The 16,414-nt window shown below is 38.9% G+C and overlaps 2 protein-coding genes across 5 annotated transcripts in view; one reads left to right on the forward strand and one right to left on the reverse strand.

The window, feature by feature from the left end:
• The first annotated feature begins 35 nt into the window (after positions 1-35).
• LOC117295924 (alpha-methylacyl-CoA racemase-like) lies at positions 36-6,858 on the forward strand. Of its 4 annotated transcripts, none has more exons than XM_033778720.1 (6): positions 36-137; positions 699-965; positions 1,899-2,042; positions 2,263-2,423; positions 4,416-4,602; positions 4,918-6,858. In XM_033778720.1, the coding sequence occupies exons 2-6, from the start codon at positions 722-724 to the stop codon at positions 5,325-5,327; spliced, it is 1,146 nt and encodes a 381-aa protein (XP_033634611.1). In that variant the 5' UTR covers positions 36-137; positions 699-721; the 3' UTR covers positions 5,328-6,858. The 4 variants fall into 4 exon arrangements, with proteins under 4 accessions (XP_033634611.1, XP_033634610.1, XP_033634613.1 ...); XM_033778719.1 differs by having other exon boundaries at positions 36-130; XM_033778722.1 differs by having other exon boundaries at positions 137-201.
• LOC117295923 (heterogeneous nuclear ribonucleoprotein K-like) overlaps positions 5,729-16,414 on the reverse strand; it is a 41,955-nt gene continuing 31,269 nt past the window's right edge. Inside the window, exons 5-13 of the mRNA XM_033778718.1 lie at positions 14,962-15,034; positions 14,546-14,635; positions 12,856-12,984; positions 11,997-12,412; positions 11,373-11,424; positions 10,994-11,024; positions 10,480-10,538; positions 8,785-8,954; positions 5,729-7,311 (exon numbers count right to left, since the gene is read on the reverse strand). Of these exons, the coding sequence (XP_033634609.1) occupies positions 7,281-7,311; positions 8,785-8,954; positions 10,480-10,538; positions 10,994-11,024; positions 11,373-11,424; positions 11,997-12,412; positions 12,856-12,984; positions 14,546-14,635; positions 14,962-15,034 (1,051 nt within the window). The 3' untranslated portion in view covers positions 5,729-7,280. The remainder of the gene's footprint in view (positions 7,312-8,784; positions 8,955-10,479; positions 10,539-10,993; positions 11,025-11,372; positions 11,425-11,996; positions 12,413-12,855; positions 12,985-14,545; positions 14,636-14,961; positions 15,035-16,414) is intronic.

Consider the following 16,414-nt stretch of genomic DNA (forward strand, 5'->3'; position numbering starts at 1 on the left):
ACAAAGTTATTGACTTTTAATCGGGGTACCCGAGGTGTTTGGTTCGAGATCGAGAGGTACGTGATGATGGGCAGAACTGTCACACTGTCGCAACGTGAGAGAAAATTGTAAACAAAGGAAACCGGACAAGGTGAAAGGTCATCCATTGTTGTTGTTGTCCGCTGGATTCAGTGGCACTTCCGGTCAAAATTGACCTCCATGGTATTCTCAATAATGGCATAATTTAAAGACCACCATCTATGATTTGAATGGATGTTGCACTAGTTTATGTTATGTTCCTTAAAAAAAATTCTAGCTCGGGGAGTTTGTTTACTCATGGAGGAATACCTCCATGGTTAAAGTGCAAATTATTGACCTTCAACACTGGTACAACGTGGAAGTAACTGGGGCGGGCGCTCAAGTGTATTCCTTTTTTTCCCCGAAATTTGACATTATCGGCTAGTTTGACTGATAATGTCAAAATTTTGAAAAAAGGACTACTAGTACTACAGCGCCCCTGTTCTGGGTCTAACGTGGACATGAGCTCTGAACACAGGACAAAATGGGGAGCTGGATCTCTCGAAAATGTTACTTTTGAGCACAGTAAATTGAAGCGCTAGAACTGCACAACCTCGTATCCAGGAGTATTGATGCCCTACATCTCCACACAAAACACAAGCCAATTATTAATTTTACAAAAAATTGTCATTTTTTTGCAGAGTTCGCGCTTGAATTATCAGCGATGGCGTTAGTCGGGATAAGGGTCTTAGAGCTAAGCGGGCTAGCCCCCGCCCCATTTGCTGGAATGATCCTAGCCGATTTCGGGGCAAAGGTAACTCGTATTGATCGAGTAGGTCAACTCATTGCTGACCAACTCTCAAGAGGAAAACAGTCCATCTCTTTGAATTTGAAGTCCGCAGAAGGAGTCAAAGTGTTTAAGAAAATGAGTCTAGCAGCTGATGTTTTGATTGAGCCTTACAGGCCAGGTACTAGTGAGAGAAAGAAAGTGTTGGGTTGGTGGGGGGGGGGGGACACGTGATGGGGGGAAAACTAATCCTTGAAGGAACACGTTGCCCCGGACGGTCGAGTTGGTCTTTGAAAAGTGTTTATGTTATAAAATGCATATGGTTAGAAAGATATTTTAAATGTAAAATATAATGATCCACACAAATATTGCTCAAAATTGCATGGTTTCCCTTTTACTGACCGTGTTAGTCGACGAGGTAAAAGGAAAACCGTGCAATTTAGAGCCATGTTTGTGTGGATCATTGTATTCTACTTTTACAACATCTTTCTATCCATATGCATTTTATAACAAACGGTTACAAACGCTTTTCAAAGACCAACTCGACTGATCCAAGGCAACGTGTTCCTTTAAGGAGTTATCAAAAATTGACTATTAAATTATTTGGTTTACAGGGACATCCCCTTGATCAAACACTTGAATGAAACTAACAGCCAGTTACAGAATGAATGTTGCAGTCTGGCAATCCTTGGAAACATCAGCCTCTGAGAGGCTTATACTCACCAATCGATGACGGTGATGATGAGCTGCCACACCCTCACCCCACACCCTTCAGCATAAACGAGATTGACTAATATTGAAGATATCAAATCTTGCTTTCTGCTCTACCAGCCAGGCTTCAGATTAATGATACCCAAGCCTACATCCATATGGACTGTAAAAGGGGTAACCCTGTTTCAGCTCTAGGAGTAGGTGGCAACGGCCTCTGGAAACAAATAATTGTAGCCCACACCTTGAAGTGGCCTTTAGGCCTTGTGTGTCTGGCGACTTGTAAAAAAATAAATAATAAAAAAACTACCGTGAAAGATGCCACTAAATTGGCTTCATCAACAAAAATCACCAAATCGATAAAACATGATTAATTCACTCTCTTAATTGTCATTATTGTTTACAGGTGTTATGGAGAGAATGGGTCTGGGACCAGAGATACTACTCAAAGACAACCCTAAATTAATTTATGCAAGAATGAGTGGGTTTGGCCAATTAGGGCCCTTGATGAAGAGGGCTGGTCATGACATCAATTACATCAGCCTATCAGGTACTATTATCCTAATGCATTATGCATTATACTAAATTAATTTATGCAAGAATGGTTGGGTGTGGCCAATCGGGGCACTCCATGAAGAGGGCTGTTCTAGAAATCAATTTATTAGCCTATCGGAGACCTTTATCCAAGTTGACATTGTTTATTCCAGAAATTCATCTATTTTACGAGACGACAAAGAATTAAAGAAAACCTTTGAATTTACTTTGTTCAGGTGTCCTGTCATACTTCGGAAGAAAAGGCGAGAACCCAGTTCCACCTGTTAACATTGTGGGGGACTTTGCTGGGGGTGGCATGCCTTGTGCCATGGGGATTCTGATTGCTCTGCTGGAGAGAACTAGATCGGGCAAAGGTCAAGTTATAGATGCTAATATGGCAAGTATTCTGTCAGTGGGAGGGGGGGGGGGTGGGGTAGACACTTTTATGTAACTTACTTGGCAGCAGACTTGCCATAAATCCCTTTTTGACACTTTTTTGCATAGCAGAGAAATTTGTCAAGCAGTATTTTCTGCTTAACAGTTTTATGCAATTGTGCACTGTTGGAAGCCCTGTACTGGAAGCGCTCCTTTAATGATTGGGTCCTAAGCCGTAGCCCAAGCCATGGTTTTGTGAAGGGCCTTTGGCACTACTCAAAATGTGAAATAGTAAATGCTATAAAACAGCTTACTGATGCACAAATGAGCAGGCAAGTTGTACATGAGACATGGCATTTTGCTTAGTAGTAGCAAACTGTTAAGCACTTCATAGAAACACAAAACAGTTTTCATAGAGCTGCTTTAAAGGCAGTGGACACTATTGGTAATTTGTCAAAGATTAGCCTTCACAGTTGGTGTATCTCAACATATGCAGAAAAAAACACCCTTGTCACACGAAGTTGTGTGCATTTAGATCTTTGATTTCGAGACCTCAAGTTCCAAATCTGAGGTCTCGAAATCAAATTCGTGGAAAATTACTTCTTTCTCGAAAACTATACTCCACTTCAGAGGGAGCCGTTTCTCACAATGTTTTATACCATCAACCTCTCCCATTACGTCACCAAAAAAGGTTTTAAGCTAACAATTATTTGGAGTATTAACCAATAGTGTCCACTGCCTTTAAGCACAAAACAATTTTGCTTACCAGAGCAAGGTTATTATAAAATGTGCTTCAGCAGCTCCATGAAACAGGGTTCAGGTGTGTCTGCTGCCATCTTGTGACTGAAGGCCTCTGAATGTTCATTGAAAAGTATGATGGGATAGCTTCTTTCATGAACAGAGGTCAAAGGTTCAACATTTAAACCAACACCCTGACAGTACCTCTCATGCTGCTGCATCATGCTTGATGTGTTTGTGTGTTCCGTAAAGCAATTAACTTTCACTTGAGTTGAGCTTCTGAAAATGTCATGATGCATTAGTGGGACTTTGTTGTCTCCGAGTCGCAAATCCTTTAATTGGCCGAACGGCTGAGTTCATGATCCATGCAAGAGGCCAATCTATCATTTTCAGAGGATCTCTGCTCAATTTTGTACGGATCTTCTTACTTCAGAGTGTATAGATGTGAATACAAATTTATGTATGAGAGCATTTCATTAACATTTTTATAATTGTAGTCTATTGCATTGGGAGAATAGTCATGTACATTTATGGGCTTGGAATTTTATCTTTGAGAGGGCAAGGGTGTTTAAAAAATTTTTATAGGGCACTTCCATTGGAGAATCTTACAGTCTATGGGAGACTTTTGAAGGGGCACCAAGGCCACAGCAAGGGCCATTGCCTCGATGTAATTCAAGGCATGTTTTTTATTAAATTAAAATGATTCAAAACCCAAGACCTACAATTTTTAGTTTTTTGGAAGATTAAATACATTAAAATCCTCTTGAAATTTCATCAAGTTAGGTTGTCTCGATTTTTGATGAATGGTGAACACAAATTTCAATGAATTTTTGCACACTTACTTTTGTGGATAAAATAAGAGCCAAGTCTTTGGGAGGGGGTGGGAATTTTGATTAAACATAGCAGTATTTCAGAATTATATCGGGAAAAATTTTGTGTGCAAAAACGTTGTATCTCCTTAAATAGCACAGCTGTTTTGGCGAATTGGAAATGTCAAAATGTTTTGTCTCATTTAAAATAGCCAGGGTGTACACACATAACAAGTATGTATCGAGGTACAACGTTTTTGCAGAGACATTATTTCTTGAGAGAGACAGTTTTTTTTGCAAAATTGAGATACGTTTTTGCACTGATGCAAATGAATACAAGTCTTCACAAAAGAAGATTTCAAAGTGACAACTTGGTTTTTTAAATCAGCCTTTCAGCTATAGAATGTTTACGATGGAAGATTCTTGTAATGTGAAGAATGATTTTTAACAAACTTTGTTGTCCACAGGTCCAAGGTTCTGCCTATGTTAGTTCATTTCTATGGGCAACACACAACTTGGGTTTAGCCGGTAATGAGCGGGGTACCAACTTGCTGGATACCGGGGCACATTTCTACGACACCTACAAGACATCAGATGGGAAGTACATGGCAGTAGGAGCCTTGGAACCTCAGTTTTATCAGCAGTTGCTTGAAGGTAGGCCAACTGTTTTGTTTATTCAAGGCGACTACCAGATTTTCATGAAAAGGGTCCATTTTAAAGGCACTGGACACGATTGGTAAAATGTCAAAGACCAGTAGTCTCATTTGGTCATCAAGTTGCAAGAAAATAATGAAAGAAAAAACACCCTTGTTGTATACATTTGTGTGCTTTCAGATGCCTGAAAAAAACCTCAGGCCTGAAGTCTTTTTAAAAATTAAAATATTTTAAATCTTTTCCAGCTTGAAGCTCTCTGTGATTTCAGTCACTTTACATGGTTATTTTGAGTCATTTCTTGTTTTTTATTCACAGGTTTGGGATTATCAGATTCCGATCTCCCACCACAATTGGATCGTGAAAACTGGTCTTCCTCAAAGAAAATCTTCACCAAAATCTTCGCCAGTAAAACTCAAGAGGAGTGGTGCTGCGTGTTTGACGATACCGATGCCTGTGTAACACCGGTTCTAACTCCAGAGGGCGCCGCGCAACATTCACACAATAAGAAGGTGGGGACATTCTTTGAGGCGGAGGATGGAAGTACGCAACCCAGCCCAGCGCCGGTACTCTCGAGAACACCTGCTACTTTAAGGACCACCAAACAGACTAACATCGGGAATGACACAACGGCTGTGTTGCTCGAAGCTGGTTTCAGCCAAAAAGAAATTGAAGTGCTCAAAGAGAAGGGTGTAGTGGAGGACAAAGGGCAAACGTCGAAGCTATGAGGCTTTTCATGGGTAGGGCAAGATTTGAATACAAGAAATGAAGGACAGGGCTTGCCCAGTATACCCTGATTCAATGGCTAGTAAAAATTGCTGTTGGTTTGTAAATACCACATCTCAACTTTATGGGCTACTAAAACTGTGCAACCTATAACGTATAAAATGGTCATGATTTATACTTTCCGATGTGAATAGTAAACTCTAAAAATATGTTAATTTATTTTTGAGTGTGTGAATATGACTTCACTTGACCATTATTAAACTGGTTGTTACGATCATCGGAAAGATAAATTATTTAGAGGGGTGGGGATGGAGATCATTAGTGCTGGTGATTAAACTTGACAATGTAAATAATGAATAAAATAATGAATAAAATATTGAAATAACTTCAACACAACCATATCTTTTCCATGAAAAGGCATCAGTGGTTTTATTTCCATTCAAAATTCCAGTTTACTTAAAAAAATCAATCACGGGTGGAACATTCTTAGCAATTCTCTCAAACCATTTACACATTTCCCTATCATTCATGTTGCCCTTTTAGATATCATCATTAAAAGAATAAAAGCAACTACAAAAAGGGTAGATTTTACAAGTTGGACTTACAGGTGGCATTAATATACAAGAAGGGAATTTGTGCTTTTTAAGATTTACATTTTGTCTCTCAATTACGCTTTTTAACAAACCAGACAATACCCAATTAGTTGTTCTTGAAGTATCAGAAGCATCTGATACACAAATGATAGCATAAAATTGGGTTGATAAAACACGAGAGAGTACTAAACAGTGACTTAATTCACTTAAAATAAAAACCTTATGATTATAGCAAATTGAATGATTTCGGCTATGGCTGACAATGGTTGCATTAACATACTGGCAAAATCGGTGATCTAGCAAGAGCCAAAGCCATAAACCGATAGCCAAAATAATCTGATTAAATTGAATACAACTTTTACGAAAAGTAACACAAAGAAGTACCAACTCCTAGGTCCAATTTCATAAAAGCTGGTGAGCAAACAAAATCGCTAACAACCAATAGATTTGCTGAGAATAAAGTAGCACCACACGAGTCGGAAGTAATGTACATGAAATGGTTTCCTCGCTGGTAACCCATATCTGCTAATAAGCAAGATTTTTCTAGACTTGGCAAACTGCTCATGCTCGCCAGCTTTTAAGAAATTTTGCCCTGTTTAAAAAGTAATTGTGAACTACAGTGCAGGCTAAATCCTTAAAGTTTCTGAAAGAAGTAATTATAAAGAGTCAATTCACTAAATTGATTAAATGACTATCAAGTGACCACCAGCTTGTTTCTGTGCAGCAATTTCTCTGTTTATGGAAAATTAAAGACAAGATTTTATGAACAACTAAGATGGGAATGTAACTAGTTAAAAGCTAACAAAATTCCTACAAAATAAAGGTTTGAAAAAGTCAAATGTATTTTCTCCTTTGTTTGCTTTAACTGGTAGAAACTGGGCTTTTTAATTGGCCGAAGACAAAGTTCCATTTTAAAAATCGTGGAATCTTAACCATGAAAGAACAAGAAAGCCAAAATTGTAGTTTCTTATTATTTTTCAGTTTTTAATTCATTCAATTTCATCCAATAAAAAGCAGAATGTTGATCAAGGAGCGGAAAACACAAATAATACATTTCAAAATTTTTGACTAGAAAAAATCACACTTCTCAGAGTTCCTAGCCAGGTAGACATGGTAAACTGAAAATTCTACACTACAAGGTTTCAACTTGTTTTTTATTCAAAATCAACTGCTTTCATAAAATGGTGACGTGCAATCTTGGATATATTTAGAAAAAATGTACAAGACAGACTTTACGGGTGCTTTTAAAAAAAATCTAAACTGTTCACTGCGGCTTTGTTCAACGCGGTAAGGAGTCTGTTTTAGGGGAACACGGTCACGGCTTGTGACATCGAAAGCTTGGTGGATTTTTCGCCGAAACTCCTAAAACAGCTGACCGGAATACTGCCTTACACTGTACAGAAAAACAGATGAGAAGAAACAAAAGGCATTACAAAATACAGTCGTGCTAAACATTTTTTTTTCTTCTTCAAAATTTAACATCCAAGTCGGTTCTTGTCATGGAAGATTGTAGGTCACTCCGCATTCATGTAATAAAACCATTACATGGCCTATGTTGTAACCCATGCATTTTGGTACTTTCAACAATGCATTTTCATCCAAATCCTTTTTGACTATTGCATGCTAGACCACACAATGCGCTTGAAGTCCTTATATACAGCAGTACAAAACACCCTCATTTGGATGCTAGAATACAATATTGTACCATCGTTGATTGTTTTTTCCTCCAAATGAAAAGATCCACTTGGATGGTATATCAAACAAATAATGAATGTTTTGCATTTCTGCATTTTTAATTCTTTGAAAGATGGAATGTTCCATACATCTCGGCTTTGCCTCCTTGAATGGAACATTCCATTTTTCAAGAACAAAAATACTTTCTTCATTACACTCATAAATCTTTATTGGTCACTTGTTCTTTGAAAAGGCTGTCATGACAGTAGAATATGGCTGAAATTTGTAATCATAAAAGGGAACCTCTACAAATATCAGAAAATGATATATGAACCACAAAATTGTCTCTGTATAGAAATTAAGATAGTGTTAAGATGGAAATAAAGAACTTTGTCAGGGAAAGTGAACTATATGTTTCTCTCTTGGGTGACTTTTCTTTCAACAAGAACATTCAAAGGCTTAAAGAGGTTTTTAAATAAGAAATCCTGAATTCATGAAAAAATTCCAAGCTGCCTGATTAAACCTTCATCCTTTTGAGCTCTTGAGGAGTCCGCCCAGCTGTTTGAGAACGTTGTGAATGACCAGTCACCCCAATGGCAGACAGTGATTTTATGTTTCCTTTCGTTACAACAACAAAATCACTAGTCTTCCATGGGGTGGCGAGCAGAAGCAGCTTCAGAGAGTCCATGACGAGAAGACGCATCCCACAACGGGACAACCTCTAGGTGGCAGCAGACGTGACCAGGTGACTTATCGAAGGAGGTGTCCGTATTAACGGCTTCGGCAAAAAATCTTTCATACTATTCCCAACACTCAACTAGGGCACAAGCTTTCAGAGCTGCTCAAGCAGAAAATACTGCTCAAAAAGTTTCTGCTTAGCTGCTTAGCAAAAAATAAGCAGGAGACCAGTCGCAATCTGTGCACATAATGTGGTATTTTGGCTGGTGATCCCCCTTTTTTTCGGGAAGAAAAATTGATGCTTGCACAATTTACTAAGCATCATACAATTTTTGTTTACTGAAAAGGGTTACCAGCTTAAGTATCGTCTTATGTGCACAGTTTGTGGCTGGTTCCCTGCTCGTTTTCGCCAAGCAGACACTTGTAAGCAGTATTTTCTGCTTAAGCGGCTCTATAAAACTGGGCCCAAAACCGAAGCTGATTTGGCGTTTTATTTTGTTGTTTGTTGACCAACCTGTTTTGAAGCATGAACTGTGCGTTCTCGATCTGCTCGTAGGTGCCAGTGATGGTGATGATACGATCCTTGCTCCCTTCCACTTCTTCCTCGATCTTGATCTTTGCCTCAGAGTTGTTACGGATGGTGCGGATTCTCTCCCCACCAGTACCGATGATGGAACCAGCCAGCTGCGGAAACAAGAGACAGGGAAAACGTCAACATCAAACATTTCACAACTTCAGACGTGTAGGATATTGTTCACTCTGGCTTTTTGGACTTTCGCCTAGGCCAGTACCACTCTCCTTGATCGACAAACATAATTGGAAATAGTACTAAACAAATTAGATTATTTGTAATCCTGTACTTAGGTTTTAACATGAAATAACATATGGTGATGATTAAACAGAGAGAGCGTCAAACGAGACGGGAAAGTGTGAACATCAAACTTACAACATTTTACCACTTCAAACATGAAGGAAATTGTCAGTCTGGCTTTTTGGACTTTCACCGGCATGTTATTTGGAACTTGGAAAAAAAGTAGGACCATTTTAAGCAATACCTTTACGTACACATTGTGTTCTGACAGCCCCAAAGAGTAGAAAATCTGACTAAAAGAGGAGGAATATTATGCCTGTTTCACCTAAGTCAGTATCACACTCACAAACATAATTGTAAAATGGTAGTATCAAAATGAGGCTATTTGTAAGCCTACAATAAGGTATTAACATGAAACACATGTAGCGTATGGTGGTGATGATTAAACAGAAGGTATTAACATGAAACACATGTAGCGTATGGTGGTGATGATTAAACAGACAAATACTACTCTCTAAAGGGTTCAAGATAAGAAGAAGCAAAAGCTGAAATACAAGGTCTTCACAGACATAACAATTTATAGTAACCATAAAAAAGCAGACGGTTGTAAATTGTCTCAAGACATCAAGCAAACATATCAGTTCTGTACTATAAGATCAGCTTCTATCAACATAACAGATTTACAGTTCAATTAGTTGAACTGGATAATGCCTAGATAGTCGCAATCATGTCACTACTCCGATAATGATTTACATCCGACTACATTATAACACAATCAGTTAACAGATAAACGTATAACCTCGGACACAGATAAGCCTGTATCGTGTTTTTTTGTTGTTGATTCGATCAAGAATTGCAATCGAAAGAGAGTTACAACACGACCTTATTTTCTCTCCCTATAATAAGTAAATTACTTTCGGTGCCGCGTTACATCAATAGTCCTGGCAGGCAAATTGGAACAAGAAAAAAACGCACCCAAAGCACAATCGGCGGGCAAGTCAGATATTAATTACGACGTGTTTTTCCCCCTCGTCTTCTTCATTTTTTATCTCTTGACAAACAGTGGCTCTGCTGAAGCACCTGGTCTTTGAGGGGCAGGTGGACGGCGATTACCGGTTACTTGTTGGAGAACAAAAACACGGGATCAGGCCACGGATTCTCTCTGTGGAATCTACTTATCTAGTGTTCGTTTTAAAGTGAATGAATTGCCCGACGATGTCACTAAATATAGAAGGGAAAGTCATTCAATGATGGATGAGGTACACTGACAAAGACATGAAAAAGGTGTATAAAAATAACTTGACTTAATCGGATAACATTAAATTAGTCAGAGCCCTATACCTGCAGTGTCAGTAGAGGGGAGCGTTGACAGATTATGGTTATAGGTGCCATACTTACATCTTTAGGAATAGTCACTTGGCTTGTGGTAATTTCACCAGAGTCATGACCTCCTGGCCCTGAAAACAAAAATATATATAATAAAAACATGAATATAATCTCTATTTTGAAAATTAAAAATGAAAACAGTTTGAATCAACCCTGCATATTGTAACAATTCATTTTTAAAAGGATTTTTAACCATTTATTTTGTTCACATTTTAAGAGAAAGAAACCAATTTAATTGTTTTGTTAAGGGACAAAACTTTGCTACATAGATAACTGACAAAAAATGCCATATTCACATTCACGTACAGCCAAAACTCAAATATGAAAACAGGCTTATGGGTACATTTATTAAACGTGGGGTGTAAAAGAAAATGTTAAAAAGGTTTTCAGAAAAAGTTGCAACTCTTTGAGTTTGCCTCAAATCCATATGCAGGCTATTCCAATAAGCTTTACCACACATACAGCGAGATTGTTTTTGTAAAGTGAGGTTCAACAGTTATTTACTTAAAAGATCCACTTTACTTACCATCAAAATGACCGCCCTGGTGGCTGTTAGGCTGTGAAGAAGAAGACAAGAAGAAAACAATTATTTGTTTGAAATCAATCCTTAGCCTGTTGGCAGTTTCACCAAGGTCAGAAGAGCAGTCTAAGGAAGACTACCTCTTCGTTACATTGTCCAGGAGTTAAGGTGTGTCTTAAGATAAGACGAGGTTGGTGAAACGAAATGGCTCGATTTCAAAGAGCAATAAGATTCATCTTAACACAAGGTTTTTGCAGTAGAACCATGTGTGGTTCCGTTCCATGATACAAATAGCTTAGGAGTTCGAGTCCAGGAAAACGCAAAATGAGATTGTAGTTTTATCAAATCCTCACAGCGTCCCAAAAGGAACGATTTGTTTACTCACCTCTGCTTGCTGAGTCTGTGAGAATCCACCGGTATACCCAAAGCTGTCTTCACTGAAATATAAAATAAATACAAAAAACCCAAATGAAATAATCATATTACTTTAGTATTCATTATTCTACAATTATGGTGAATTCTAGGGGTTGACAGGATTATCTTAATTGATCTTAACTGCAAATCAATCATAATTGCTCAACACAAACACTTCTCACTGTGATTAATACTGACAACTCGTCTTTAAATAATTCCTAGTGCTTTGTGAAATCCAGCCATGGTGTACAATTGTTATGAGAATTAAATGGTGAGCTAAGTGGGATATTTGCTCAGCAGAAAGAGCTAAGCAGTAAGAATTAAGCAGTTATGTTTTTCCATGGGTTGAATCCCACCGAGAAAAGGCCTGTGATTTTTGTTTTTCATGAACTTGGGACTGAGTGTAAAGTGCTAACACACATCAGTGTATACAATGGTATATGGGTAAAACCAAAATTAATATAAATTTCCATCTATTGAAGTCACTCATTCTAAGCAAAATTGATCCGCTAAGCAGGTATATGACTTTGGGTCTGCTACTTTGCACAGTGCGCTGGACCCTTAGCTATCGAAGAGAAAAAGTGTGGACTCTCACCCGAAATTACGACGTCCACCGCCACCACCACCTCCTCTGTTTCCTCGATCGCCGCCTCTGGCTCTGTTCCCTCCAAAGCCTCCTCCTCCACCACCTCGCCTGTTGCCGAAGCCCCCTTCGTCCTGGTAGAAGCCACCGCCACCCCCACCACCACCGCCGCCACCACCGCGACCAAAATCTCTGTTGCCTCTCTGTCCGAAGTTGTCCCTCATCCCGCCGCTCTCTCCTCCGCCTCTACCTCCTCCTCCTCGGCCACCCCCGCCTTGACGGAATCCGCCCCCACCACCGCCTCCACGGCGGGGACCGCCACGGTTGCCCTCGAATCTATTCTCGTAGGTGAAGCCACCGTACATGTGACTGATAAACTCATCGAAACAGAAGGGGTCGTACTTCTGGGAGAGGCCTTTTATCGGAACCTGCAAGAGCACAAATTCGGAGGAACTTAAGTTGTTGAATCGTACTTGATTGTGGAGTACTGGAGTTTTTCATTGTCAGGGACTTTTTGGGGTCTCTCTTGTTTTTTTTTTTTTGTATTTTGTATGTATTTTCTGTTTTATTTTTTGTAGGAACTAATATGTAAAAAAAAAAAAAAAAGTAAAAAAAAAAGTTGGCTGCTTAATTGAAAAAAAGAGTTTTGGAAATTCACAAAATTTTACTGTATTTTCTGAGATCTACTAGTTGGGGTTTTAGAATTGGGAAAAATATTCTTGAATGTTGGTCTAGAGCCTGCAGAATCTAGAAATCCATCAGTTCAGAGGGTTTCAGACTTGGGAAAAAAGGTGGAAAAATCTTCCAGAAAGTTGGCCAACACCAAAAAGTATCTCTAGATCTAGGGTTTGAGACGTCTCTCTCAACTCACCTCATCAATCAGCTCCAGGATGGATCTGACAGCATTGGAGATGACATCAGGGCTCCCGTTGACCTGGACGATACGATCGCTAGAGTTGGGGCAGAGCTCTGTGTACACCTTGATGTTGGCTGTGGTTTTCTGCAGAGGAGGGAGTAGATCAACACCACTGTTTTGAAATACTAAGATAAATAAATACTGTTGGTTGAAGTACAGACTAAAGCCCAGTTCATACTTCTTGCAAATACTTTATGCAAAGCAAATTTTCTTGTGTCACAATTGCAAGGGGAGCGCGTACCGATTATTGCGTCACCAAAATTCGCTTGGCATTCACAGGCAGTATGAACCGGGCTAAAGAGACCTTTACAAGTTGCCATCTTGATTTACTCCTTGAGTAACCATCATGTAAACCGAACCAAGGTAGGAGGGTTAACAAAAACTAGTCCAGTGCTACACTTCATATAACCAGAGGATGAGAATTCTGACACACTGTATTGTTCCCGGGAGCTGCTTAGCACTAGTACATGTAGCTCTCATGACAACTCCTGCATGGCAAATGATTGGGGAGATGAGCCGGCTGGAGCCTTCGGAGACTCCTGAAGGTCTCTCTGCTTGTTCATGTAACATCCACATTGATTTGTAAAGACAACATGGTCCGCCCACCTTCACTTATATATCTCATACCGTCATCCCCGACTTACCCCCCCCCCCCTAACACTGTAATTTTCCTTCCCCCCCAGGCGTAATCAATATTTTTCATATCATTACAAGTTAACACCTGGGCACCCTCCCAACGCAGGTGTCCATCTGAGATACAATTACAAGCCCAGCATTGACGGCAGGGTGGAGGGTGGAGAGAGAGAGAGGGGTGACAAGACAAGAGGAATCAATGCGGGCACGGCAACATTCCTCACCCATCTACGCATCCGGTTAAAAAAAAAAATATGATGAGACCCTATTTATTCGATAACAGCTGTTCACAAGACAGACAGGTGGTGGGTCGTCACTTAAACTAATGCACACAGAAACCCAACAAGAAACAAACCCTTAAAAACAAAAACTCAATTCTAGGGCAACTGCCTCTTCTCCGTCCGTCCTTCTTTTATATATGGGGGATAAAAAAAAAACACAAAAAACCCCAGGAAGTCCGATCGGATTACGCTTGGGCAATATCAAATACGAAGAGCATTATCAAATGATAGATATGTCGCCTGCAGGTATTGCGGATGTCATGCCCCATTTACAAAAAATAATACAAAACCTGAGATATTAGAAAAAGTCTGATTTATCATCGGGGTTGAATGGGAGCTGCACTCAATATGCGGGAGACTTCATAAAGAGAAAAATAACATTTTGACAGCTTATTTTGTCTTTCTTCTTCTTTCTCATTTCTGTCTTCATTTTCATTTTGTTAGATTGCCAGAGGGGGTAAAATTTTTACCGGATAGCTGGCTACGTACATGTACACCCTTATTAAGAAACCTTATCCACTGTGGTAACCTGACTTTCCAACACTGCAATATAATGTATGCACAGTTTACCAACCATTTTTTCTTCCGCCTCAAATTTTATTTGAATCAAAAGAATCACCACAAAATTTACACAAGCTTAAAAAATGGAGAGTATGATGGCTTTTAGAAAAATTCACATGTACAGAATTTTTTGAGGCTACAGCAAAAATCTGAAGAGAAAAAAAAATTACCTGGCGGAGGTCTTTGATCTTGTATCCAGCACGTCCGATGATGGCTCCAGCATGACTCTGATGTACTATAAGACGAACTCCAGAATCCGGCTTCAAACACAAACACAAACACAAACATGGCATCGATAAATGGAGAGTAAGATGGCAACGTTCTTACAACACGACCCAATTCAATAGAGCTGCAAAAATAAGCAGACTACCAGTCAGAGATGGTACACTTGACATGGTGTACTAGCTGGTAACCATATTCCGTTTAGCATAATTATGTTGTGCTGGGCTACTTTTTGTGCTTCTACAGCTCTATAGTGGAACAATTTGAGAAAACAACAGATGATTCTTCGAGAGTGTCTTAAAAACTGTACGCCTGAAGAAAAACCTGTAAAAGAATAAAGACGACAAAAGTTTGACTTTCTTACCTCAGAGATCAGAGGGATACACTCCATCAAGCAGGCGATGACGTTGTCCATTTCTGACTTGATGGTCAAAATGCTACACGGCGCACCAAGGAGGGAAAACAACAAAGAAAAGCATACGTAAGTCCCTAGTAGTATTATTATGTAACAGTCACGACACCCTGTTTCTAGTTTATTCTTCCCAAGTTTTTTCTATTTCTGTAAATAGCAGTATGAAATACATGTGTAGCAGTTCTACAAATGTTGCCTGTACATGTACATGGCCGGGGGGAAACAAATTTGAGCTGATACTAGCAGAGGAAAACTGCATTTATAGAAAACCCTGTTTTAAGTTTTATCAATTTGCTCTGCACATTGATTCTTGCATCAATTAAAGTCAAAGTGAAATCAACTGCTTTTTTTCTGCGTTAATAAAACAAAGACAAATAAAGAGCTTTTGTACACATTCTCAGAAACACAGCATAGGCAACCATCTTGGCCAGAAAAGATAATGCCCCTAATCTAAGAAGAAGGCTTGAACCTCTACCTAAGTCTCATCTACGTACATATGCTTGTTTTAGATTTGATGGTTGGAAACAAGAGGCGGGTCAGGAAAGAAATGAGTGAGATACACACATATGAAATTGATTTTATTATTAATGGTGAAATTAGAAACAGACACCAAGATTAAACATGTACACATGTCCCTGCAGATGTTGATAAGCAAGACAGTCATTCAAGGTTGTTCTACACTCAGTAATGAATTGTGCAAAAAAAACAAGGAACAAGAAACAAACACAAAGAAAATAAACAAACAAGAACGAAATGAAAGGAGCTGAACCAAAACTGATTTCTCTTTGAGAAATTTACTTTGAATTAGTGGTTTGATTTCCGGGTCGGAAAGCATGAACAGCATTTTTGCTTGATAATTTTGTCTTGCAAATCAGAGAAATAAACTCAAAGCAAGCAATTTCGACAAAATCTAAATTGTAGGGCCAAAAAACATTCAATGTACAACCATGGAAAAATCTTTTTACAATTTTTATTTTTGGGGTCATTAAAGCTCTGGTTTATAAATTTTTTGAATATGGAACAGGTTGAAAAATGGAGACAAGAACTTCCATCTACATACATGTGTAGGTAAGTAAAATACTCCACAGAAACCTCAAAACAACACAAACAGACACTTATGTAAACAATAAACAACTACAATGTTTTTTTCTCCACTGATTTAATATCCACCCATTTGCACAAGAATCAGAAAACTTGGTTCAATTTCATAGAGCTGCCCAAGTAGATATATTGAACAATTTCCTGTTTAGCAGAAATGGGCAGGGTACCAGTCACAAATGGTACAGGCTACATGGTATTTTGACTGGTAACATCATTTAAGTAAGCATAATTTTCTTGTGCTTAGCCTACTGCGAAACAGCTCGATGAAAATGGTCGCAGATGATAAAACATCTGCAAAGTTTTA

Source organism: Asterias rubens, chromosome 10, assembly GCF_902459465.1.
Source record: "Asterias rubens chromosome 10, eAstRub1.3, whole genome shotgun sequence".
In the NCBI taxonomy this organism is placed as follows: domain Eukaryota; kingdom Metazoa; phylum Echinodermata; class Asteroidea; order Forcipulatida; family Asteriidae; genus Asterias; species Asterias rubens.